Source organism: Triplophysa rosa, linkage group LG10 (genome assembly GCF_024868665.1).
Source record: "Triplophysa rosa linkage group LG10, Trosa_1v2, whole genome shotgun sequence".
In the NCBI taxonomy this organism is placed as follows: domain Eukaryota; kingdom Metazoa; phylum Chordata; class Actinopteri; order Cypriniformes; family Nemacheilidae; genus Triplophysa; species Triplophysa rosa.
In genome coordinates this window covers 7875022-7902129 of record NC_079899.1, presented here as the reverse complement: position 1 = coordinate 7902129, position 27108 = coordinate 7875022, and the positions used below count along the sequence as shown (strand labels likewise).

General features: G+C 41.7%; 3 protein-coding genes and 2 long non-coding RNA genes across 8 annotated transcripts in view; 3 read left to right on the top strand and 2 right to left on the bottom strand.

The window, feature by feature from the left end:
* kif26ab (kinesin family member 26Ab) overlaps positions 1–27108 on the top strand; it is a 160296-nt gene that overhangs the window by 60816 nt on the left and 72372 nt on the right. The gene's annotated exons all lie outside the window — the stretch shown is intronic.
* On the bottom strand, positions 139–1918 carry LOC130560781 (uncharacterized). The gene is made up of 4 exons (XM_057344805.1): positions 1573–1918; positions 1052–1372; positions 484–777; positions 139–384 (listed from the first exon to the last, which is right to left on the bottom strand). The coding sequence occupies exons 1-4, from the start codon at positions 1619–1621 to the stop codon at positions 269–271; spliced, it is 780 nt and encodes a 259-aa protein (XP_057200788.1). The 5' UTR covers positions 1622–1918; the 3' UTR covers positions 139–268.
* LOC130560784 (uncharacterized) lies at positions 9004–12353 on the top strand. 2 transcript variants are annotated; one of them, XR_008963743.1, is made up of 5 exons: positions 9004–9590; positions 9703–9772; positions 10312–10492; positions 10625–10694; positions 11755–12353. It is a non-coding gene; the product is annotated as an uncharacterized LOC130560784 (long non-coding RNA). The 2 variants fall into 2 exon arrangements; XR_008963744.1 differs by having other exon boundaries at positions 10447–10492; positions 11755–12352.
* LOC130560785 (uncharacterized) lies at positions 14359–16305 on the bottom strand. The gene is made up of 3 exons (XR_008963745.1): positions 16209–16305; positions 14568–15775; positions 14359–14373 (listed from the first exon to the last, which is right to left on the bottom strand). It is a non-coding gene; the product is annotated as an uncharacterized LOC130560785 (long non-coding RNA).
* s100v2 (S100 calcium binding protein V2) lies at positions 16338–20339 on the top strand. Its single transcript, XM_057344806.1, has 3 exons — positions 16338–16470; positions 18818–18949; positions 19757–20339. The coding sequence occupies exons 1-3, from the start codon at positions 16459–16461 to the stop codon at positions 19913–19915; spliced, it is 303 nt and encodes a 100-aa protein (XP_057200789.1). The 5' UTR covers positions 16338–16458; the 3' UTR covers positions 19916–20339.

Here is a 27108-nt window from a genome sequence, read left to right as displayed (position 1 = left end):
ATTTACAATCAAATCTGTCTAAAACTAGAGCAAAAAAAAAAACGAAAACCAGATCTGGGATTTGAACAGTTAAGAGGAATCATCATAAGATAATGAATAATGATTTTTTACAATTTTGAAAGTTGAAACAGTGAAAAGTTAAAATATTTACTTGAAAAAGAGCAAATGTTTAATTTTATAAAACATGCAAATAGATCAATTAAGTCAAACTACCAGAACTAAAGGTTAAGTAAAATTTCAACTATATGTCTAATTTTGCATAGACAACTCATGATGTATTTTCCCCCTTCATATAGACACTTGCTGTTATAAGAAGCAATAGACAAAAAGTTAAACACAAAGAAAGATATGTGTATTTTATAGCATTGCACACTTTCAATGCATCTGCAGAGAGAAATTTGAAAGAAAAGAAAAAGAGTTAAAAGATCCAAACTATGCTCATTATATAAATATACTGTCGATGTTAGAGATCATATTTTATACCATGTTGCTGAAATGTCTTGTTGTAGCGTTGCCCTACAAAGTCAACCATGCACACATATTGCACATTTCTTTCCCACTCTGCAGCAGTAATCAGGATTTGGTTCCTTGTGAGCTGAATGGTACCATCGTTCCTGTGTGACCTAATGTACTGTCCTTTTTCTTCTCTTCCCTCTATATCCCAGGACATGCGCACCTGAAAACCTTCAACCCCAGTCACAACACACTGAAGTGGGACTAAAGGACTGTTCTGGATCAGTGGTGAAAGAATATTGATGAGGGGGAACGCAATGTTTTCTGAAAACATATTAAGATAAACATTTGTTTTTGATTAAAAAACATATTGAAAAAGAACTGTGAAGGAATAAACAAAATTATTTTTCGGAATGTAATAGATCATAGACCGTTCCCCTGTAAATGTGGCTTATGTGGATGGAAACAAATCACAGTTACACAGTTAACTATTAATTTCTATTAGTAATATTACCTTTACCCTGACCATTACTATGAATGGTGTATTGATGTCATTCAAAATGATACTTGCATTTTTATAAGGCTAACCAAATCTCACCATTCACAACCACCCGTGATCCGTTGCCAATATGAGCAAAGCGCCCCTGCACAGCTACGCAGTAATATACACCAGAGTCTTGCACTGTTGAATTAGCAATAAGTGCGGTGCAAATGCTTGTCAATTGGTTAGATGAGTGATTAGGATGGTTTTGAACTCTATCAGTGAGGCTGACTGTTGCACTCTCTGGGTCGGCTCTCAGCCAGGCCACCGTGGAACATGGGGAGTACAGCTCCATGATGTTGCAGTGTAGGATAATATCATTTCCAACCATCACCTCTGCCATTTTTGGCCACTGAGTGACAATAAACGGCTTTGTCACTATATGAAAAAGATGAATATTAATGCAATTATGAAAATACATTTGTTCAATTGTGTAACCATTTACTTGTGACACCTTAACAATTTATTGGTGAAATTACAGCCCATTAATGTTTTTTAGTAATCACATTTAAATACTGCAAAAAAATTGTTAAATTGAGCAAATTACAAATGAGAAATTGTAATGAGACTTTCGTTACCTGTTTCAACAGTGTGAGATAACCATATAATCAGCAGCCAGATTCTCATCTTTACAGTCTCACTGAACTCATTTAAGACACTGACAACTTCAGCTCTTCAGTTCAGCAAAAACCTGTTCTTCCTTTTCAGTATTCTTACCTAATAAATGACTGACTACAGCAAATACAGGATCCTCAAAAGAAACAAATTTATTTTCTCTTAAGGAACTTCAATGTCATTTACATAACTTTGTTTTGTTTTTTTGAAACAATAATTTAGTTTTCTATTTCATTTATTACATTTTCTAATTCTATTTTAGTTTTTGTTGCTGGCTTGTTTACTCCTTCTGGTGCCTTTTTTATGCATTTTCACAAATTCATATTTGCTTACCACATAATAAAACATTAAGGGCCAGATTTAGTTTAGCAGGGCAAATTAGCACAAGAGTGCAATTTTTATAAGAGCAGATGGGAACGGAAATTTCTGTGAGTGATTTACTAACATTAAAAAACAAAGGCTCAACATTTAATTTCCATAATGACCACCGCAATACCAAGTGCAAATAAGTGGTTTAGGATGGGGTTTTTTTTAACATGCTTTTTGGGTGTTAAATAAGGGTACAAATTTGTTGAGCACAAATGTTAGTAAATTACATTGCGTGATTTATTTAAATACTCTCCTACCATAAATATTGCTCCTGAAACATCAATAGATCCTTCAAAAAAAATTATACATTGGACCTTTAACGCCAAAAAAGCCGTTAACTCAAGCTGTTATTAAACTGGCCCTAAACATACACTGTAAATCCAAACAGTATAACTAACTTATAATGGAAAGTACCTGATACTCAAAATGTGCCAGAAAGTTGAACTAACTAATATTTTTGAGTTCATTCAACCTCTATCAGAGATTTAAGTTAACAGTAAATATTTTTTTGAGTTTTTAAAACTACGCTAAAGTTTAGAGCTTAGGGGACTTGAAAAAATAGATACAACCCTACTCTAATATTTTAATTTCAAACATATGCCCTCTATTGCCGGTTTTTACATAAATGTGACGTTATCGCTGAGAGTGCACCACAAAGACGCTTTCACTCAGATACCCAGAGTCCCAGACGTTCGCACTCGCAGGGCACGGCAGTTGGATTCGACATCAGTACAAAACATGCAAGTTGTGGCCTAATGGTTAGAGATTCGGACTTGTAACCCAAACGTCGCCGGTTCGAGCCTCAGTACCAGCAGGGATTGTAGGTGGGGGGAGTCAAGGATTAGTGCTCTCCTCCACCTTCAATACCACGGCTGAGTTGAGACCCTTGAGCAAGGCACCGATCCCCGAACTGCTCCCCGGGCATCATAGCAATGGCTGCTCACTGCTCTGGGTGTGTGTTCATGGAGTGTGTGTGCACTTGGATGGGTTAAATACAGAGCACTAATTCCGAGTCTGGAATACCATACTTGGCCACACTTGAGACTAAAATGGCCCACATTTTAATTTATAAAAGTTTACTTTTAAGTGTACTTTAGGTGTAACAGTAGTAAACCTTTGAGTACACAACTAGTTTACAATTTAGTTTTTATTTGTACTACAAATATACTGCAAGTAAACTGCAGTATGCTGCAAGTATACTGATAGTTTACTAGTTCAATACTTTTAGCACATGTTTAGTCTATGAAAGTACACTTTAGAGTCTACTCCCAGTAAACTATTAGTTAAGTAGTTTTTATACTGAAAGTATACTTGTTTTCTTTAGGTGTACTGGTAGTTTACTAGTTCATTACTTGTAGCACAGTTGTCATTTATAAAAGTACACGTTAACGTTTACTCTCAGTAAACCACTAAATTATTTTAAGAATGCTTGTAAGCTTTCTACAAGTGAACTTGCAGATATACTGATAGTTAACCAGATCAATACTTGACCAATACTAGATCAAAACTTGTAGTCCCCCAAGTTAAGTTCCCAGGGAAATGCTGTCTGATGGCAAATGCAATGAGTTTGCAACTGTTTTCCTTGAGAAGATCAATTATATCAGAATGGCAATCAGCAAAGCCCCATATGGCACTCGGGTAAGTCTGACTTCATTACAACAACCTCAGAAATCAATAACTTTATCTGAATTTCAGACAATTGATCACAAAACCTTGGAGGAAATAGTACAGTATCTTAGAGCCTCAACAAGCCTTAACACACTCCCCACATCCTTTTTCAAAAGGGTGTTTAAATGTTTAGAAGCAGACCTCCTAAAAATAGTAAATACCTCACTGCTTTCAGGAACTTCCCCAGAGTCCCTAAAAACTGCAGTTGTCAAGCCTCTAGTAAAAAAGAGCAATCTAGACAAAACCTTACTGTCTAACTACAGACAAATTTCAAATATTTTATAGGCAAGATCATTGAAAAGGTTGTCTTCAATCAGCTGACCAAATTTTTTAACTCAAATGGCTACCTGGACAATTATCAGTCTGGTTTCCGGCAGCATCACAGCACAGAGACAGTGCTCATAAAGATAATAAATGATATGCGATTAAATTCTGATTCAGGCAAGACATCAGTTCTGGTATTACTAGATCTCAGTGCTGCCTTTAACACGGTAGATCACACCATACTCCTACATAGGCTGGAAAACTTTCTGGGTTGGTCCTTAAATGGTTCGGGTCATAGGGTTACTATGTGAACATAGGCAACCATAAATCGGAGTGGACATCCATGACAAGTGGTGTTCCACAGTGCTCAATTCTTGCTCTGCTCCTGTTCAATTTGTACTGTACTGTATATGCTCCCACTTGACCAAATAATGAAAAAGAACCAAATTGCTTACCACAGCTATGCAGATGACACTCAGATCTACTTAGCCCTCTCACCCAATGACAACAGGCCTATTGACTCCCTTTGTCAGTGCATTGATGAAATTAACAGCTGGGTGTGTCAAAACATCCTTCAGTTAAAGGTCCATTCAGTAATATCTAGCGGCAAGGTTGTGAATTGCAACCAACCGTTCACTCCACCCCTCCCCCTCCCTTTCGAAACACTAAGATGGCAGACAGAAAATGGCGAATTATATGCAGGGGGACCCACCAGCCTGATCTCATTGTTTATACGTAGGTATTTGTATGCAAAGTTTACAAGCACAAAACGTACATTTTTGTACGTTTTTGTTGATGCTGAAACGTGGAATTTGGATGTATTACAACGTATAAAACGTAAAAATTACTACGTATTTTTTGCCAAAAATTTAAAATATTTACAAAGCTTGTATCTCATTCAGACATTTGTATCCATGCGTTTCAACAATTGTATCAATAAGCGATTTACATTTGTAGACCCCTTAACCTACCCCCAAACCTAAACCCTATAAAATCTAATAGCTCGAAATATGCAGGAAAATTACCATTTTACTACAAATATAGCATTAAAAATATATTTTATAGTCGCAAATCCAACTCCTACCTCTAAACCTAAACATACATTTCTTTAAAATATGTACAGTATAAAGAAAAACATTACAGACAGATAAGTGCAATCAAAAATATATATATATTTCAAAAATACCAAAAGAATGTTTTGATATGGTCAAAAAAATGTAAGGCTGTAAGTATATTTTGTCATACATTATACTTCATTAGAGCTGGGTGATTTTACAGATTTGACTAATTTGATTCAAATGTATTATTTTTATTTAAATCAAGGAAACAAAAGTGCAGACATCATCTGATTATTAAAGAAGGTTCCCTTTCTGTCGGTCTCTCGACGTTGTGTCGAGCCAACAGATGGGGTTCGCTCTTGAGAACCTATCAACTTCTGACTAGTTTAGAAAAGGCCAATGAAATTGGCGAATGAAATTTGCATGCCAGACTCCGCCCCCGGATATCCGGGTATAAAAGGGAGACGGCGTGCTGCATTCATTCACCTTTTGTTCTTCGGAGCCTTCACACTGATCGACTTCGAGACTTCAAACTCTACGCCGAATTACTGCTGGAATCTTACGACATGGTGCAGTGGAAGGTCCCTTCCAGCAGCGACTTCCCCTGGGCGTCTCGGCAGTGCCAGAAGTGTTCGAGTGTTTTTTTTCTAAAAGAGCAAATTTCTCCAGCGTGGCATGTCCCGCTGTTCTCATAGGTGCAACACACTCATCGAGGAGGGGGACGGACACGGTGTCTGCTTCCAGTACGCTGGGGCAGACATTGTGGATACGTCCTGCCCGCACTGCGGGCGGTTGATGATTCAGACGTTGCGTCACAGGTGGCTGTGTTCCCATGGGACTCAGCTACCACCTCGTTTGCTCCCCGTTCTGTGACGGCAGGACTACGGCCCTGCCACCCGCTACAGCAAGCAGCAACGGTGATATGAGAATTACTGTGAGCGTTAATCCGCCAGCCACTTGCTCACGGACCGTTCGCACCTCGTCTAGCTCGTCTGACCGTTCCCCAGGAGACGGTCCCACCATCTTGTTCCTCAACCACGTATTCGGAAACGATGCGTGGTGATGAGATGTCTCTTGCAGCATCGGGGGGTGATGTACTGCCATCCGACTCCGACGATTCCTTGGGCTCCCTCCCTCGGGGGGTCGAGCCCAGGAAGAGGCGAAAGTCGAAATGTCAGCCATGCTTTCCCGGACCGCCGTGAGCATTGGGTTGCAGTGCCCGCACTGCCTCTCCCAGCGCTCGCGACTGGTTACATGGTGCATCGGGTTTGAGCACGGCTCCAGGCCCATTCCGGCACGTTCATGTCAAACAAGTTCTGTCAACCTCTCTTCCCTCGAGGGTGAGGCAGCTAGAGGATACGTCGATGTCCCCCAGGTGGAGCATGCCACCGTGGTGCACTCGTGCCCGCAGGCGGCGGCCACCTGGGGGGGGCTCGACCTAGACTCCCGTCCAAAGCATGTAGGGTCTCGGCATCTCCGGTGTCGAGAGCTTACATTGCTGCAGGCTAAGCTGCCTCCTCTCTCCATGCTATGGCTCCTGCCAGGCCAAGGCGTTGAGAGAGCTCCACGAAGGTAAGATCGACCCAGCGCTTATGCAGGAACTCCGCTCCACCACCGACCTCGCTCTATGGGCGACCGAAGGTGACCGCGCGGGCCCTGGGTCGGGCGATGTCCACAGTTGTGGTCCATGAGAGACACCTCTGGCCGAACCTTGCACAGATGAGTAACGCCAAGTAGGTCCGCCTTCGCGACGCAACCATCTCGCAAGGGGGGGGGGGCTGTTTGGTGATACTCTTGAGCCGCAGTTCTCGACAGTAAAGAAGAAGACAGAGGATATCAATCATATCCTCCCTCGCCGCGACTCGGCCGCCTCGGCCGTCGAGTCCCGTGCACCATCTGCTTCCCAGCAGCCCTGGTCCTCTTCGACGCCCTCCGGCTCTGGTCAGGCGGCCCCCCGGGAAGGGACATCGAAGAGGAGACCATCGCCCCGTCAGCAGCCGCGGCGAAAGCAGAAGCGACCCTCATGGGAAGACCCCAGGGAGATTGAGAATACCATTGGGCTCGACACCAGCCATTCCATCGCTGGGTGGTTGATCCGGGACAGTTCCTGCCCCGTCCCAACAGCCCACTCTCTTAAGAGTTTCTTCTCTCTCTGGGTGTTTATCAGAGCTTCTCTCACCCTCTACACGACGGTGCTTGGCAACTCGACGTTGCGTCACGGCGAGAACCAATGTCGAGGATAATCAGTAGCACTCAGCACTCTCAAACGACAGTGCATTGTGCTACATAATCGCCAGGCAGGTAAGCAGCAGAGCCGATCTCCTCCCAGGGGGCCTGGGAGGTCGATGAAGCAGATCATACCCCTAGCCCCTGTCTCGGTCCCTGGGAGCCTGACTAGAGCCCCTAAACCATCATGGTGGCTACGGGATACGATCCGTCTCAGCTATGCGATACAACTTACCTCAGTCAGAGGTTAGGATGCTCCTGTGCTTCGGGCCAGGGTCACCACCCCTCTGGCAAGCAATCATGCTCGTCCCTCTAGCCGGGATGTTCAACGGGTTTTGCAGCCCGTACTTCATCGTCCCCAAAAAGGGGGTCCCCAAAAAGGGACCTAGTGCTCCGGCACCTAGATCGGTTGGGACCACAGGTCAGCTGAAAAAAGAGCAAGCTCTTTCTCGGTATGGAACTCGACTCCATCCCTATGACAGCGTGACTGAATCAGAGCGCGGTCAGTCAGTGTTGAACTTCCTGAAGCACTTCAGGCAGTCAGCGGTTCCCCTGAAACAATTCAGAGGCTCCTGGGCACATGGCATCCTCGGTGGGGGTGGTCCCCCTCGGGTTGATGCACATGCGACCGCCCCAACACTGGCTACAGAGTCGGGTTCCCTGGAGAGCGTGGCACACCGGCAGCAGGCGTATGGTCATCACGCCTCTCTGCTGATGCACCCCAACCCCCTGGTCTTCAACTCAACTCAACTCAACTTTATTTATAAAGCGCTTTTACAATTTTCATTGTTACAAAGCAGCTGTACATGAGACACATTGACTACAAGCAAAACAATCAAAGTTGTACCTGCAAAAACAAGAAAAGGTTGAAAACACAGAAGACAGACACACCCACACACAAAACACTCCACACACACAACACGCACACGCACCAACACACACAGACACAGACACACACACACACACACACACACACACACACACACACACACACGTACGTACACAGACAAGTACGCACACACACACACGCTCAGTGAGAGCACACATTTAGGATAAAGGAGAGAGAAGCACAGGTCAAATATAGCAGATAATAAATTCCTATATGCAATATTAATTAAGTAAAACTTTAAGATTCTAAAGCAGCCCCCCCGGTCAGGCAGATAGTGCAAAAACAGTATGCAAACGGTGGCGAGGAACCCAAAACTCTAATCGAGAAAAAAAACCTCAGGAGAACCCAGGCCCAACCAGGGGATTCCAGTTCCCCTCTGGCAAAAGCTGCTGCCTCTGCACAAGCTCCAGAGAGCTTGCACAACAAGGCTAAATAAAATAAATAAACTTAATAATAAAATAAATTATAGTTTAAGATTATCATTAATAATCTAATAGCATTTGAAGTTTTGTGGTGAAGACATGTCAAGAGACCGCGTCCTTCTTTATCCAGCTCTATCAGAAAAAAATCATGACTACAAGACCACATACTTAACTATTGATAATTTATGTGATGCAAGAGACAGCATATCTTCAATTCTAAAATAATTCATTATTGTTTGTAATGATCAAAAAGCAGATAAAATAAGGTCATTTTATTTTTCCTATATAGGTAATAGCACTAAAGTCACAAAGCTGAAGTGTAACTGTTTATTACTTTTTTAAGGAACTTTTTTATCAGCCCTCCTAACAGCAAGGTTGTGCAGCAATAAACAATTTTGTGCGTGCGTGCGTGCGTGTGCGTGAGTGCGTGCGTGCGTGCGTGTGCGCGTGCGTGTGCGCGCCTGACCGTGCACGTGTGTGTTCGATAGAGGAGCCACTAGAAAGAGCAAAGGCTCCACGGCTCGTTTATAAGCACTTTCTGGCGTGCGTGACAGTCCCGCGGACTTGAACCAATTATGAGCACGCGCAGCTCTCGTTCTAGAGTCGAGAGTCAGCAACAGTTTTAGGATCATTAGTTTTCGGATCACAAGAATATTGCTCTATCAATGTTTTGTTTTGAAGGAGAAAATAAAACATATATCGCTGGACTCGGACGAAACCGACTAGAACATTTGCGAGACCAATGACCAAGTCCGAGTTCAAATACCAACGAGTCCAAGACAAGTCCGAGACCATAAAAAAACGAGACCGGACTCGAGTACTACAGCACTACCTGGTTGGGCCTGCACTGTTAAAAATTGCTGTTATTTTACGTCAAAATTTCAACAGTATAATCCTGTTATGTCTAAAAACAGGGCATTCATGATTTTTCATGGATGTTAGAATGACGTAAACAAACTTTAACATTATTTCGCCGTATTTATTGCACAAAGGATAAAAAAACAGGTATGTACAGTAGTTTTAGAAATCGAGAACTGCAGCGAGCACATGTGGATGGTTATCGTCTTCATTCTCCGAGTTAATAGGTGAGTGCCAGTTTGCTTTGCAAACTTATATTTAGTCTATAATGAGCAATTGCAAATAGCGTTGTAAAATGTGGATGCTGTGAATTGTAACTCTTTTATACGCTTGTTTCAGGGATGAACGTGAGCCGACGTCATTGTGAAGCGGAGTTGAATTTCTGATTAAGATATTTTCCGATTACAGGGTGAGTTTTGTCAAACTTTTTATAAAACAAGTGTCATGATATACTATATGCTCTTTTGCAAGCATAAGCCTTCGAGAACTGCTGCAACAAAAACACCTCGATGTATTTGCATCAAGCTAATTATAGACAACTTGTTTGCTAATATTTGCTTGCTATCTTTTAATTAATTCCGCAACGTGCAACACATACGTCAAAGCATTCATTTTGGTGTCGTTTTGCTTGCAAATGTGGCTACGTCTTTCTAATTAGTACATAACTCTATTCGAAACGATTTTATTTTACTTTTGCTGTGGATGTTTTAAATTGGCTGTGTTTTGGATTGCATTGTTCTAAGTTGTTGATAAGTTTGGTGATAGAATATGCTAAAGAATAATCGTGTTCTTAAGAATAACTTGCTATACTTATGAATAATTTGTCTTTGAACTTTTAGTGTTGTTGGTTTGCGTTGTATTGTTATTTTGACCAATCCATAAGGCTAAGGGACATTTCATTTTCGTGCAGATTTTCTTGTTAAGTCGAGTTGTTTTTATACCTTTTAGGACTGTACAGTTTGACTTGTCAGCATGTTTCCATGTCAGTTATGTGGACATCTGTGTAGTAATCCAGTAGCCTATGTGAATCACATGAGGATTCATAGCAATAGCCCAAACTTACTTCTACATTGCTGTATCCAGGACTGCAACATTTTTCCAAGTGGAAGGGCTGATCCTTTTTGCCAATGTAAGTTACTTCTTTGTTTATTTTCTATCATGTTGTGATTGTTCTGACAACCAAAATCAATCAAAATAGAAAATAATTATTGTTACTGTATTTCATCTTTCTTATCTTTTCATTATTGTGACCGTGTCATAGGCATCTTCCACTGCAGCTGATGTCGAAAGGACACTTGCACTACCTGCAACTCCCCGACTAATACTCCTTGGTATGTATTGTCTGTTTTCTTTTTATGATTACATAATATGTGTACTTCTTTTCAACACTAAGAGTCAGCTCAAAATAAAATAATTATCCTGTTATAATTTACCTACACTGATATTGTTGCAAACCTGTATAACTTTATATCTTTGGAACTCAAATGAATATATTTTAAATATTTTCTCATTCTTATCCATCTATTGAAAGTCATTTGATCAAAAAAACTTTGATGCTTTAAAAAAGAACATTAAATCATTGCAAATGTAATCTATTTGAGTTTAATGTTGCCATTTATTCACATATAAAGAATCAGCAAGGCACATACATAGAGCAAATACACTTAAACATGCTTAACATGTGAAAACCAATGAGATATATTCCTGTCTGTCCGGCTAGAATGTTTGAAGGTCCATTTACCATGGACTTGAAAATTAATCGTTTTTATGGCTTTGAAGGTGACTAATTGATGAGTACATTTTCATTTGGGTGCACTAACCCTTCAACAATATTGACGAAAAAAATGACATTGAGTTAAATAAAATATACAGATTACAGCAACAATTTCACAATACACAGTATATAGCTACATATGTGGACTTCAGAGTCTGGGAATAGAAAATAAAATTATGTAAATGCTGAAATGTTTTTTTATGTGTTCAGTTCAATTAAACATTTTAACCTACCACTTTCTCTATACCATGTTTATAAAACAAAGAGTCTGTTTGCAAAAACAGTTAACTTTTTTATGTAAAAAAACAATGTTTTTTATTGTGTCATGTTTTATTGTGTTAGTTTGCTGTATTTTTTGTTATTATCAATCAAAACAACCCAACTGCAGTTGATATTACTTGGAATGCACAATAAAAACATGATTTTGATCAATCAGAGTTATCTGTTTTGGGATTTACATGTGACAAACTCCTAAAAAGATGTTAAAATGCAACATTATCTACACCTAAAATAAAAGAGCAGTGTTGCTAATTTAAGAATTGACTTCTGTATTTACATAATCTGAGTGAGTATCCTTCTTTACCCATACTAAAGCTGAATGTTCACATTTTTTATAGGCGGTTCATTGGGATTAATCCCGAAAAAAGCAACAAGGGTGGACGAGTCGTCTCAAAGCGGACAGGAAAGGTCCCCCAGAAAAAGAAAACAGCCAACACCCGTGTTGCCAGTTTACTGAAGGAACTGATGGACTTTGAGAGGCACTTTATATAAGTGAACCCTATCCTTTACACAACACACATTCCATACACAACAAACACAAACATGATGTGGGTTAGTTGCACAATTTTTTCAGGTGTTCAGTTTTGAATACCATAAATTGTGAACCTTTAATTCTTAGTCACTTTAAGTCATTTGTTTAGTTTTTTTTACATGTTCTACTAATTTGGAGAATATTTTGTGGTTCTTTGTGTTCACTGATGTTCAGGTGTTGATGAAAGGTGCCACAAATTCAGTATTTTATAAAAGTACATTAATTTGACCATTCACGTAATTTTCCACAGCCCCTAATTTTGAGAATATTTTGTTATTTGTGTTTGCTGTTTACAATAACTGCACTTTAAATATTTAATTTGATTTAAATGGCTGCATTTTTCTGTTACTTTTGCTTTAAATGTGTTTCAAGCTTTTAAGAAGTTTTTAAATAATAAAGAAGATGCATGTTTTGAAATGACGATGCATTATTTGTGTTAAACCTTTAATGTTTTAATGGACACATTTATACACTGTACAAAACAGCAAGACTGCTAAAGGGATTATAGATAATATCAAAAGTAAAAATAAATAATTTGTAGCCTTTTAAGAACCACTTGAGAATAAACATTAAGCAACTGTTAATTAACAGTAACCATCTGTTAATTTTAGCAACAGCAAGAGACTGTTAATTAACAGTACCTTGCTGGCAACTGTGCTTCCAGTTACTTACTGTTTTTTTACGGTGAAATTTTTAACAGTGTGGGTTCTCCTGAGGTTTTTTTCTCGATTAGAGTTTTGGGTTCCTCGCCACCGTTTGCATACTGTTTTTTTGCACTATTTGCCTGGCCGGGGGGGGGCTGCTTTAGAATTTTAAAGTTTTACTTAATATTACATATAGGAATTTATAGTCTGTTATATTTGACCTGTGCTTCTCTCTCCTTTATCTTAAATGTGTGCTCTCACTGAGCGAGCGTGTGTGTGTGTGCGTACTTGTCTGTGTACGTGTGTGTGTGTGCATGCGCATCCGTGTGTGTGCGTGTCTATGTCTATGTGTTAGTACGTGTGGATATTGTGTGTGTGGAGTGTTTTGTATGTGGGTATGTCTGTCTTCTGTCTTTTCAACTTTTTCTTGTTTTTGCAGGTACAACTTTAATTTTTTTGCTTATAGTCAATATGTCTTATGTACAGGTGCTTTGTAACAATGAAAATTGTAAAAAGCGCTATATAAATAAAGTTGAGTTGAAAATATCCAGAATATTATCCTGATCCACTCCATGAAAGCGCGAATTTCTCCTACAAAAACCACACTTGCGATATCGTGGACTTAAATTGCGCGTTCTCGCCAAGTCTACGAGTCCCGTAGGGTGTCCCATTTGTCTTTTTAGCGCTCAGAAGTCTGCTCGCGAGCGCCTCCTTTGTGCCCTCGATGCGGTCTTCGGCGAAGCCCTCATTGATGCAGACTCCACTGAAGTCCCCTACCCAGGAATCCTTGCGACCGCCCAATCACAGAACGGATGGGAGGAGTGTCGTGGATGTCAGACATATATGTAAACATGACGGATACATTTTTAAATGTATGTTTTGATAAAATTCTAAATTATTTAGTTTCTTATTCACATTATTGCTTATTTATATTATATTATGCCAGCTTTTTAAGAATAAAAACTTTTTATGCAGTGCATTTTCTTAAGTAATACGCCATTTTTTGTTAGTTGTCTCTGGGCTCTATAAAGCTGAACAACACAGCTTCTGTATTATAGAGAAATATTAAATAACAACATATATGCATATTAAGAACACATTATGCACATCAAGTATAGTGTATACAAATAAATAAATATACATAAGCAGTTGCATTTACGTCATGCCAAATGAACGCATTTCAAACATACGTTTCTATTGCATAATGCTCAGGTGGCATATCAACATATGAAATACAGGACTATAAAAACTGGCAGCTCCAGTCCCAAATAACAACAATGGGACAATTGTGTTGGACTTCACGCGGCGCTGCGTAAACTGATCAGCATATGACAACAAAGTACAGCGAGAGTGAATAGAAATCACCGCTTGCTCCTTCCGGTGTGATGACCTCAAGTCTGTACCAAAATGCACTCCCATGTACCCTTGTTGACACGTGCCTAGTGCCCTATAGGTCTGCACTTCCTGACGTCACCAAGTGTGGACTCGGAGGAGGTCCACAAGACCAGAGTGCGCCATTTGGGTCAGGGCCAGAGAAAGGTTCAAGAGATAAGACACAGAATGCAGTGTACTGATAGTCGGGGTGTTGATAAGAGTGCCATCTGGTGGAGCACGAACGCACTTCAGCTGACAGACTTGACAGTTGGCCAATGTAAAACCCATTGAAGCTCCATTATTAATGATGACACAATCATAAAAAAATACATACTTGAACTTCACTCCAACTTACCTGTAGAGGCATATGTAATACTTTTCACAACCATACAAGTGTGAACATGAGTCTGCAGGCACAAAGCACATTTGTTCTTTTTATGAGAACATTATTTTAAGTGGAGTCATGGTAAAACAGGCAGTTTGCCATATAAAAAACTGTTTCTTCTTTCGAGAGAAGCAGGCAGTTCAACTCTAGTTTAACAATATAATGTTTGAACTTCTTACAATAATATAGTCAAGTAGGGATAATGTATCAGGTTACCATGTGTTTTAGTTTTGAGCGGTAGTTATCTGGGAATATCAGACCTTGGAATGTTACAATTGGCCAATCAGCATCAAGTTTTCCAGAGCTACTTCTTTAAGTGAGCTTAAAAGAAATGTACAGTAAAGTAGGAAAGATAAACAAAGTAATTGTTACTTGATCAGACAGACAAAACACCTTTGTCTTCATAAGTGTGCGAACAGGTGTGCTAAGGTAATCTAAAATGATACAATCATAGATATGAATACTAGGGCTGTGTATTGGCAAGTGCCTCCCGATACGATACATATCACGATAGATGGGTCACGATACAATATATTGCTATGCATTTCGATACGATAAACATTTGCGATATATTGCAATACTTTAAATAGAAAATGTAAAAAGTAGAGCTAGAAATACAACATGCTGTGCACCACCGGGGGTTTTCTGTAAGGATAAGTGTAAAAACATCCCTTACCTCTGCAGAGTGGCCATGATGTGCGATGCATGGACCTTTAGATCAGAGGTTTGGGTTCTCAAACTGTGGATTGCGCCCCCTCAAGTGGGTAGCACAGGGGAATAAGGTGGCTCACGCAAGTCACTTGGCTGTTGTGGTGCATTACACAGGGTGGTTGTCCTTCGGACAAGTAAATTTGACATTCACTTGTCCGAGTACAAAAATTACTTGTCCAAACATTAAAAAAAGATATTTCATTTGAATTATAATATAATATAATCAATATAATTGTTTCGGATTTAGATTGGTCACGTTTGCTTGTTTATTTGAAAATGTAAAAATGCATAAATGTTTGTGTGCGTGTGCGTGTGTGTGTGTGCGTGTGTGTGCGTGTGCGTGCGTGCGTGCGTGCGTGCGTGTGTGCGTGTGCGTGTGCGTGTGCATGCGTGCGTGCGTGTGCATGCGTGCATGTGAGTGTGTGTGCATGTGTCTGTGTATAACACTTCATTCATAAATCAGTCTGCTATACAAAGTGTGGATAGTAATTAGGATTTGCGAACTTGCACAAGAGTGTGGTTAACCAATACAAAGATATGAGGCTAACTAATTCATTACTCAGTTCATTTAGTGTACTGTACAATTTTTATACACACCTGCGAGTTGAAGTCTTACATTCTGAAGTGAATGTACATCACTCATGTAGTTCTCAAAGGCGTGTCTTGCTTCATACTGTTAGAGTTCCCACCCAAAATTTTGATCATGTCCCTGCCTGCACATTTCCAGAACCGTCAGAAATCAACAACAGGAGAACAGCCAAAGTCAGTAAATTTAGATCTGGACAAACTTAATTCAGTGGGGCTCCCACAGTCCACTATAGCCTACTTTTGAAAGCTTATTGCTGGAAAGAATAGCATGTTCTCATCAAACACACATGCACGCACACAAATATGACCTTATTCTGACACGGAGTTAAAAGTTTCTACACAAAGAAACACAAATATTAAGACATGGATCACAATAAAAATCTAAATAATGCGAACATGGAGCTATTTCTTGAATTAAATAATTGTCTATAGCAACTTTACACTGAGAACTTCCAGATGTAAGACTGCTGTGATATTCTATTCCCAAAACAGCAATAAATCAGTGACTTCTAGACTCCATCAACAAAACAATGGGTCATGTGGAAACGGAGTTCTGACCTGTATGAAAATTGATAATCTCCGCCTCGTGGAGTAGTACCGATCCCAGAGCATCGAGTTGCAGAATTTTTTCCCATAGCAGTCACTGACAAGGAAGGTATGTTCTTTTTTTTGGACTGAGTGGGAGGATTCAGGATGTCAGCCAAGATGTGACAGAAGCGATGGGACGCTGAGAAAGTCAAGCAACAATTACAGCACGACGGGACGAGAAAAGTTTAATCTAGTTTGAAAAGCAAAGAAATCGCGACAAATGGCGACACAGGTAGGCTATTGTGTTTGAGATATTTCTCAGATTACTTATGGAAACTCGTACCGGATTGTATACTGTTTTTAGTTTATGAGTAATTTACGTAAACTGCGTTGCGTTGTCGGTTTGTTCTCTTGAAGTTTTGCGTATCTAATCGGTAACACATCTTTGTAATCTTTTGCATTTGACGAAATGCGCGGTTGCTGTCGTTTCGAAACAGTTTTTAAGATGTCTGTTCTAGGTTTGTTCTTCTGTGTCTCTATATTTGATCTTTTTCTCTATGTGCAGTCTGACATGACGCCCTAACGCATTCGTAACCCTTTACCCCGTCGTCCCATTAATGTGTTCATTATTAAGTTAATTCAGGCCATACGAGTGGAAAACTTTACCGTAATATAATGTTCGCTGTGTATCTATGCAAACTAAACAGCGGCTGTATTGTGGGTTTGCCAAAACCTGCCGTTTAAAAGGCGTCTATTGCAGCTATTGCAGTTTTTGAGAGACCGCCATTGTGTAGAAATGTAAAGCACGGGAAATCAATCAATGATTTTCATACTCTTCGACAGGGACCACAAGACGAAGATTGTCTTGGGATGGCTAGGTTAATATAAATATGGAAAGTTTGATCCTATGTCCCAACCTCAACGCAGTAAAGTTTGCGTTAGATGTAAAAAAAACTTCCATGTCATAAAATCGACGTGGTCTAGGCCTAGCTACAATTTTTATAAAAATATCAAACATTATCATACAGTCGATATGTTTTACATCTAAGAAGTGTAATCCTGCCTACGTTTGGTCTTAAAACTGGGCGTTGTAAGCACTCAGCTTTGGTAAATAAGGGGGCGGACCCTGACGGGCTGACATACAGGTATTTCAGGTGGTAGCCCTGATAAAAGTGTCACCAAGTAGTCTTCAAAGTTTACTGGAATGGGTAGTGTTGATAGCTGGAAGGGTTCAAAATGTTTAAGTGGATAGATATTGACAAAACATAATTATATATGATTGTGTTTAGGCCACCTCCCAGTTACTTTTGTAATTAGACAAGTTCATCAATTGAATTTGTTTTTAAAAATTGGTATTCATTCTTGTATGCTTGATTGAAAATGACCAGGTTCTTATTAAGCTTACTCTATGTAAATAACCCGCAAATACAGAACAGTAACGTATCTGATATGCTTTTGGTAACATTTATGAATTTATAGTTTTGCATTATTAAAATAGGCATAGTAGGCATAGAAACTCAGAGACTGTGGGCCCTATTTTAACGTTCTAAGCACATGGTCTAAAGAGCCTGGCATAAGTGCATTTAGGGCGTGTCTGAATCCACTTTTGCTAGTTCAACAATGGAAAAAATGGTTGGCGCGCCTGGCACATAATCTAAAAGGGTTATCCCTATTCTCTTAATGATGGGTGTGTTTTAGGATTAACATGAACTAAACCAATCAGAGTCTCATTTCCCATTCCCTTTAAAAAAGCAAGTTGCGCTCGCGCCATGGCGGATTCGCTATTTACATGGTGGAATTTACAAGAGCATAGAATGCCTCTTCAGAGAGGAAACGCGTCTGCTCGTGCGCAAGGTTAATACGTGCACAAGCCGGATTTCTTATCCTATGTACACAATAATAATTATTTACATTGTTATCCTTTTATTTTTAATATTTGGCATGTTTGTGTCCCTTTGTAATAAGCATGGATTATGTGCATTGTACACCCGCCTATAGGCGCATATTACTAACGCTCTTTTTAAATAACCAAAACAATATTGAACTGTTGACTTTAGATCAGGTTTCAGTTGGTCAGTGGTGCAGTCTATTTCAGTTGGCTCAAAATAGTAACGCGCCAACAATGCGCCTGAACACACCTTGTTTTCAGACCTGCATACCTATAGGCGCACAAATGGGCGCAATGCATTTGCTATTTAAACAACGTGGCGCATGACGTGAAAATGATAACTGCGTCGGGCTAAAACTAGCAAAAAACACTTGTGTCGCACCTGGCGTCGCATTGCGCCATGTGTCCCTGTTGAAAAAAAACAGCATATGCTGGGTAAGGTATGTTTTGATGCTGGTTTGACCAGTTTAAACCAGCTATGGACCAGTATATGACCAGCGTAAACCAGCACAAACCAGCATTGAACCATACCAAACCAACATATGCTGTTTTTTCAACAGGGGTATTAGGGCCCCTTGACTTTGTGTTGTAATGTGACAGTTTTCATTTCAAAATTATTCAATATTTGTTTTTTAGTTAATATCAGATGATATGCAAAAACATTTTCTGGTTCCTTGAATTGTCTTCCCATCAAAATCTTTCTCAGCAATGCTAAAATATCTATATTTATCTGCATTTCTTAACCCTGTAGTATTCTGACCTGGAGAAGGCCATTAACACTTTGGTCACAAACTTCCATGCTGCTTCTTCGGATAACCAGCCTACACTGAAGACAGATGAATTTAAAAACCTCTTGTCCTCCCAGTTGCCAACCTTAGTCAAGGTAAAATACGTTACCATATTTCCCAGCATACCACTAACTCAAAACTGTTTTATGCCATGTTGGTGTTTACTTGTATATTAATGTTTGTTGTAGTTTATTGTAAGGGTTCAGTTGGCTTCATGGGGAATGTTTCCCAGATGTTATGCTTTGAAATGGTGGAGCGGTCTGATTACACAGATCAGTCGAACTCAGGTTAAGCTAGAAAAAACACTGGGTGTGGCTCTATTGAGAGAGCAAAATGGTGTTGTTGTTAAGTTGTTAGGCTGACACTGTTACAGTGAGTATCAGATCATGTTATGGCAGGTCTTCTACTACAGCTTGAGGGAGAATCCTCTGACAAGGTTTTTCTATTTGAGTAAAGTGTACATGCAATGAGTTATATGGTACAGCAACATGTGAGTACTCCATTAAACCTGTTCTTTAACGCTAATATAAATCTGCTCACCATTCATGTAGCAACATGTTTGTAGCAGAAGAGAAAAATAGACTTCAGCTAAAATCAAGTACTAGACTAGCGTGAATATTTCTTGCCAAAAAAAAATATAATCATTTATAAAGGACAGTGTTTTTTTGCATTTTTGAAAATAAGCAAATTTAGACATGCAAGTTTTCGTAAGGACAGCGACAATATGCATAATAATACATTTTAAATGTGTTTACTTAATATATTCACCGATTTGTATTTCATTTGTTTTTAGACACAAATGTCAAATGGCCACATGAGGGAGACAGACTGTCAGTAATACAAAAGAAAGGTTTGCTGGTTATGTGCTAAAGACCTCTCTCTCTCTCTCTCTTTGACTCTAGTCTGATCATTTTGGAGATGTGCTGAAGCAGATGGGTGTGAAAGAAGGAGAAGGCGTCAGCTTCAAAAACTTCTGGAACCTAATACAGAATTTGGCCACCACCCAGCATGGTCTTCTCAGCCATGAGAAGTTGTCCAAATGCACTTGCCTATTATTATGAGCTGCTGATTTTAACTGCAGCTGCCACCATGACCCAGATTGCATCTCTGCATTTACACAAAACAAATCTCTTAAAAAAATACTAACCATTCCAATTAAATGATTCCAACGTAAATACACTTTGTACATCAGAATGTCTGTACACAAGTTGTTTTTGCAGTGCATTACAGCTAACATCTCTCTTCTATCTGTGTCATTTAAATATCAAATAAATCATAGTGTGCAGACTGGAATGGAATTTGTTTACCACAGAAGTACATTTAACTTTTTTTAATGCTTTGCATTGTTCTGTAAAAGTTACATAATCTCTGTACTTTTCTATGTTATGACAACATTTGAAACATATTACTATAGAAGTCCAAAGCATGTATCTCAAGACACAGATATGAAGTTTTTATTATTGTGTAATAAAATTATCAACAGATTCCTTGTTTGGTTTTGATTATTTTGATTTGTTATATCTGACTTAGGAACTGTGCTGAGTAAGACTGCATGTAACAACTTCTTACCAAATAATTGTAGTTTCTCAAAAAGTCCCAACTCAGTTTTTTAGGAGCTGTCATCATTCAGGCCAATTTCCATGCATTTCAGTCTTTTTCACCTTTTATCTGCTATTGATATGTAATAAATAAGGAGTGGGACTGAAATATGGGCAGGAAGTTTTGTATTACCTCTTTCAATTTTCATTGAAAATTACAGACATTAAACAAAGATCTTAGATCTACACAACAAGTGCTGGATAAGTGTGCATGATGTCACAACAACCTTTAACACATTAAGTGTGATTTTTTTATCTGTCAAAGTAACCACAAAATGTGCTTTGTGGTCTATTAGAGTTTATCTGATAGTTTTTCTCATTGACATACCATTTTTGCATTTGCAATTCATTCTGCATTTTAAAATACATTTAATGGATTTAATTTTTTTATCTCTTGCCAGTCATGTCATGAACACAGATCATCCTGCCGAACCTGTCATAGCCACAGAGTGTGAAATTCCTGGAAGTAAAGTAACAGCCTACACGACTACATTGAGGAGCAGTAGCGGCTCCTGACTAAAAATTTAGCTGGGGCAGATCCTGGGTCATATCATAGGCTATATAACTAACCTAAGATAAACTGCAATTGGAAAATATTTACATTTTAAAAAATTAATTAACGCAATTTTGGCGGTCTATTGTCTGCGTAAATCAGCCTGACGGTGGCGCTCTAATGATTTAGATGTTAGATAGAAACATTGTAACTAGTGTCTGTGTACCTAATAACTTACTCAACAAGTACAAACAAACTATATACATTTTTATTTATTTATTTATTGTTATTTATTTATTTTGCAATTGTAGACATTTTGCAAAGGCATATTCCTATTTACGAAAACTTCACAAAGGGAACACTTAACTAAACAATTTATACTTTGTAATTTAATGCTGGTTTATTTATACAAGAATTTGACTCTTCGTTGTTTCATGTTTGCAAATTTCTCGATGACTGCTTTATTAAACTCGGGGATCTCATGTGTTAAACGTTTTCCGATTGAAAGCATTGCCAGTGCTTTGAGCTGTTCTTTGGACATGTCAGAAATGTTTTAATTATTTTAAGGGTGGAGAAGCATCTCTCAGACTCTGCAGTTGTCATCGGTGTTGCGATTAGGATACGTAGCCATTTCACTGTTTCTGTGAATACATCATTCAAATTATTTCACACACCCAGGCGTGGATTAACGCACAGGTTTGCCTAGGCTGCAGCCTAGGGGCCCCACCTGTTTAGAGGCCTCTGATTGGCAAGATTTTTATTTTAAATTTACTTCAGTGGGAACAAAGAAATAGACCCTCATTGGCCCATATGAAATATAACAAAAAAATAGGCCGGTGATTGGATAGATGTGACATGTGGGTCACATCTGTCCAGTCAGCTGCATTTGAAATCATGTCAATCATTTTTCATTTACCTCACTCAGAGCCGGTGTTCTGCCAATTTATGCATCCCTATCAAATTTTGCTACCTCCATACAAAACAGGACTAACCCTTCCCCCAACCCAACCCTTACACCTAAATAACCCCTCCCCCAACCCAATCACAACACGAAGGTAGCACAAATTTATGGGTAGCATAAATTGGCAGAACACCAGCAGAAACGCCTCGGTGGACACCGCCCCTTACAGAGCTTTCTGCTGCTTGCAAATACTATTTATTATTTCTTTTAAAATCTGGAAACATCGTATTACCGTTCATTTGCCGCTCTGATTCCACTCGCAATGCTCAAAACAATGCAGGCTCACTCTTGTTCATAACCAAGGTAAATTACCAACACTATCATCTCTTACATGTGTTTTATTGAAGTAAACACATTGTAATCGGCTAAAGCACATGCGCAGGGTTCGGTACCAAGGTGCGCACCTGAGTTCACATGACAGCTTTTACATTAGCGATTTTTCATGCAAACCGTGCTCCGTTCAGAAATAAACTGCAAGCGTGAAAGGCACCTGAAAGCCAACTAAGGGGGGCCTCACCCAAGCTCGACCTGATTTTGCCAAGGGGTTGATGTCCTCAGGGCAACATATTTTGTTGACCTAAGGACAACTTTTTTATAAATAAAACCTAAGCCCACACCAAACCCCAACCCTAACCATAATTTACCCCTAAAACCAGAGGGAAATGATAAGTGAAAAACAATGGTCTAGAAGCACCTAATCCTGGTTGTAAGATTAAAATTAAAATAAACTGTAAACTTATTTCTGAAATCTGATTGGTTGATTTAAATGTTGTCCCAGGGTCAACATGATGTTGTCTTAAGGACATCAACCACTTGGCAAAATCAGGATAGCCCTCACCCAAAGAGCAGCCTAACCCTTAATCCACCCCTGCACACACCTAGCTGACGCGGATTGATATAGAATTGTCCGGAACTACGTTCACGTTTACGTAAAAACTAGAGGGGCAAATTCAAGACTGCACATATGAGTCTATCAGACGGTGCTGCACTTCACCACAGATTTACATTGGGAAAAATTTGGGGCGCTGTTGAGCTCGGGAGGGCAGAGCTAATCTCTGTCCCGCATCATTTAATACAATAGCCGTCTGAGCCATGCGCTCAAGTTTCATTTATATTCGTCTCGCATTACGAATTAAAGCAGTGATATGATACGGCTAAAACAAATATTATCATTTGTTTTATATGCAATGCAATGTGTATACACTATTTAAGGTTAAAAAACGCTGTATTTCCATATACCGTGCATGTTTGTATCTCCTCTTTGCCCTGCCTCTGAAACGCGCAGATTTTTTACAAAGCTCATCGCTCTGAAAAGCGAGGTGTGCTATGATTGGCCAGTTAACCAGTGCGTAGTGATTGGTCGAATACTGCAAGCGTGTGATGGAAATGTAAAGCCTCTTACCATATTCGGAACATCATGTTACCAAGCAATTGTACTGACAGGTGATAAAATGTCATCGATACTTTCCTTATCAATTCGAGCCTGAATCTGATCCAGAAAATTAAGATGATCAAGCCGATACACCAACTTTGCCAGCGTGACTTGAGCAGTATGTAAAGGATTGGTAAGGTTTTTTAAAAATATATTATGTTAAATAGTTAAAAACTATAGCTAACTGTTTTACCTTTTATATACGACGTTATAAAGATTTGCCATTAGTGATCAACCAGTGTTACGCCATGTCTCGTCAAAGTTAACAAAGACAATAAACCCCATTATAAACACGACATTTGTTGCCTCTAGTTGCTCTACAAACACACGACAAACTCAACCCGCGTTAGTCCGTAACAAAGTCTTTTACAATGAAAATATACTTACAGGCTGAGAATCTGAAGCGTCAGACTGTCCTTGCGAAGTTTTAATGCTCGAAATTGCCCCACTTTTTAACAACAGCTTTCATGCACAGCCGGCCTTGATCTCTCCCAGGTTCATGAAGCATGCATCTGTGAAATGCGCTGCACACACTTTAATATTCGGATTGTACTGTTCTGGAACAATATTGTAAATAAAATGTAACCATTCATTTTTAGTTGTCTCATCTTTTGGAAGGGAAAACAAAGAGGCTTTTATTTCACAACGAAACGTCTTGGTTACAGATGTAACCTCGGTTCCCTGATGGAGGGAACGAGACGTTGTGTCGAACCGACAGAATGGGTTTGTCTTGAGAACCTATCATCTTCTGAGTATTTAGAAAAGGCCAATGAAAATTGGCGAATGAAATTTGCATGCCGGGCTCCTCCCCGGATGTCCGGGTATAAGAGGGAAGCCGGCGTGCTCATTCATTCACCTTTGGTCTGAGGAGCCTAAAGCATCCTCCCCCGACCGCTGGAGTGGGCGGCCAGTGTTGTGGCATGAGGGACACAACGTCTCGTTCCCTCCATCAGGGAACCGAGGTTACATCTGTAACCAAGAGGTTCCCTTTCTGTCGGTCTCTCGACGTTGTGTCGAACCAACAGAATGGGGTTCCTATGGAAAACGCCACAGCACTGAGCCGCGTCACAATCTCTGCGGAGCGACGTTGACTGGCCTGGGCGAGTCAGACGAACACGCTAGCGCGAAATTATGACCTTCCAGTGGAGAGGAAGGGGGACCCAGAGCTTTCCACAAAAAGTTGGGAAGCCCCCTAACGCCGGCCGTCACGGGCGGAGGCCTATTCTCTAAATGGCGAGAAGCCGCCCGGCACCGTACGGGCCACTGGGTAAGCATTATTCCCCCTGGGGGAAAAACGCTGCAGAGGCCACTACCTACCGTAGGGAGGAATTAGTGGAGACACCACATGGTCTCACCATCAGGGGAGAACTCATGGGAAGAAAGTGCGGACTGCAGGAGTTAACCGCAAGGTGGGAGTCCACCTGGGGAGGTCATGGGTTGCCAAGGTGGGAACCATTCATGAGGATACATCAGACGGAACAGCCCACGGAGGGGGGGTTACCACGTCTGGAGCACTAGGTCCGGTTAGAGCTATGTGGGAGATAACTCAACTGTTCCCCGGCCTAAAGGGGCAGGGCTGCTCTGCCCAGCCTGTCCCCTGAAGGGTGCTTAGTGATGGATGGAATGCCTGTTCTTTACCCGAGGGGAAAGAAGTGAGGCGGGATCGCCACTGCTCCCCCCGGAGGGGGAAGGGCTTCCGCAGGCGTATGCCCTACCGGCTGCCGGTCCCACACCTTGCCAGGATGCGGGCTGACACCGGTTCCGGCGTAGGTATTAGAACCTCACGGAGTTGTTAGGCATAGCCCAACCCGCAGCTCCGCAGATGTCTGCCAGAGAGGCGCCCTGAGCCAGCCACGAGGGGTGTGCCTCACCCCCAACGGGCAGAAAAAAAGATCGGTATGCCCTAACGAGGGCATCCACGATCCAGTGCGCCAGCCTCTGTTTGGAGACAGCCCTCCTGCTGACCTCCGAAACAGACAAAGAGCTGCTCAGAGCTTCTGGGCTCTGCATGCGGTCCAAGCAGAGGCACCGTGCGCGTACTGGACATAGCACGGATAGGTTGGGTCTTCCTACCCGGTGGGGAGTGCCTGCAGGTTCACCACCTGGTCTCTCGGGAGAGTGGTGGGAACCTTGGGCACGTAGCCGGGGCGGGGTCTCAAGATCACGTGAGAATCCCGGCCCCGAGTTCTAGGCAATCTGCGGACACGGAGAGTGCTTGTAGATCCCCTACCCTCTTGGAGGTGAGCGCAATGCGGAACACCGTCTTTATCAAGACTGAGAAAGAGCAGTAACCCCGAAAGGCTCGAAGGGGGGAAGCGTACTTCCGCTTGTCCCGCGGCCAGCTGTGCGCAAGGGCATCCGCGCCGAGGGTCCTCGGACAGGGAGTACCCAAGCGGACAATGGGAGGAGTTCGGGGAGGCAACAGGACCACCTGTGCCTGGCCAAACTGCCCCCAAATGAGCCGGCTGCGCGGGGAGGGAGTCGCCACTCTCCGCAAGGTGTCAACTGACGAGAGAGCACATCGGCTGTCTGGTTCAGGACGCCTAGGATGTGTGTGGCTCGCAGGGAGCTGATCACCTGCTGACTCCAGAGGAGGAGGCGTCGGGCGAATCATGTTAGCTGCTGTGAGTGAAGAATACGCCACAGCAGCTGTGCTGTCCAACCGGACCAGCACGTGCTTCACTGCACGAGAGGAAGTCCCTCAATGCAAGTAGCACAACCCACAACTCTAGGCAGTTGAATGCCAACGCAGGCGGGGGCCCGTCCACCGCCCCGACACTGCTTGCCCGTTGCACACGGCACCCCTTAGGGTGTGTCGGCAGAAAAGCGTGTGACCAACGCCTGCTGCCGGTGTGCCACGCTCTCCAAGGAACTTGACTCTGCCGCCAGTGTTGGAGCGGTCGTATATGCATCGACCCGAAGGGGGGCCACCCCCGCCGAGGATGCCATGAATCCCAGGAGCCTCCTGTTACAGGGGGACCGCTGACTGTCTGAACTCAGGCAGTTCAACACTGACCGGGCGCGCTGGTCCTCGCGCCCCCCCCTGGGGGTGAGCGGGGCCGCCCGTGAGGACAGAGTCGAGTTCCATACCGAGAAAGAGGATGCTCTGCACCAGGGAGAGCTTGCTCTTATCTCAGTTGACCTGTGGCCCCACCGATCTAGGTGCCGGAGCACCAGGTCCCTGTGTGTACACCACAGATCTCGAGAGTGTGCCCAAACTTGAGCCAGTCGTCGAAGTAGTTTAGTACCCGCACACCTCCTTCCCTGAGGGAAAGGAGGGCGGCTTCCACGACCTTCGTAAAGACTCGTGGAGACAGGGACAGACCGAAGGGGAGGACCCTGTACTGATATGCCCGTCCCTCGAACGCGAACCGTCGGAACGGCCGAAGTCAAGGGAGGATCGAGACATGAAAGTACGCGTCCTTCAGGTCGATTGCCATGAACCAGTCCTGACGCCTGACGGACGCCAGGATGCGCTTCTGCGTGACCATCCTGAAAGGCAGCTAGTGTAGGTGCCTGTTCAGAACACACAGACCCAAGATAGGGCGCAACCCTCTGCCTTTCTTAGGGACAATGAAGTACGGGCTGTAAAAACCGCTGAACACCTCGGCCGGTGGGACGGGCTCGATCGCTCCCTTCACCAGAAGGGAGGCGACCTCCGCCCGAAGTACGGGGGCATCCCTGCCTCTGCCTGAGGTAAAAGGACGTCCCGGAACTTGGGCGGACGTGTAGCGACTGAATCGCGTAGCCGAGACGGATCGTCTTCCTCA

Bases quoted from the DNA above. Each gene is read 5' to 3' on its own strand.
- LOC130560781 (XM_057344805.1), bottom strand. From the start codon at position 1,621: ATGAGAATCTGGCTGCTGATTATATGGTTATCTCACACTGTTGAAACA. The intron at 1,373-1,572 runs GTAACGAAAGTC...TTTTTCATATAG, and splicing joins ATCTCACACTGTTGAAACAG to TGACAAAGCCGTTTATTGTC. The intron at 778-1,051 runs GTGAGATTTGGT...ATATGTTTTCAG, and splicing joins ATCACGGGTGGTTGTGAATG to AAAACATTGCGTTCCCCCTC.
- s100v2 (XM_057344806.1), top strand. The intron at 18,950-19,756 runs GTAAAATACGTT...CTTTGACTCTAG, and splicing joins AGTTGCCAACCTTAGTCAAG to TCTGATCATTTTGGAGATGT.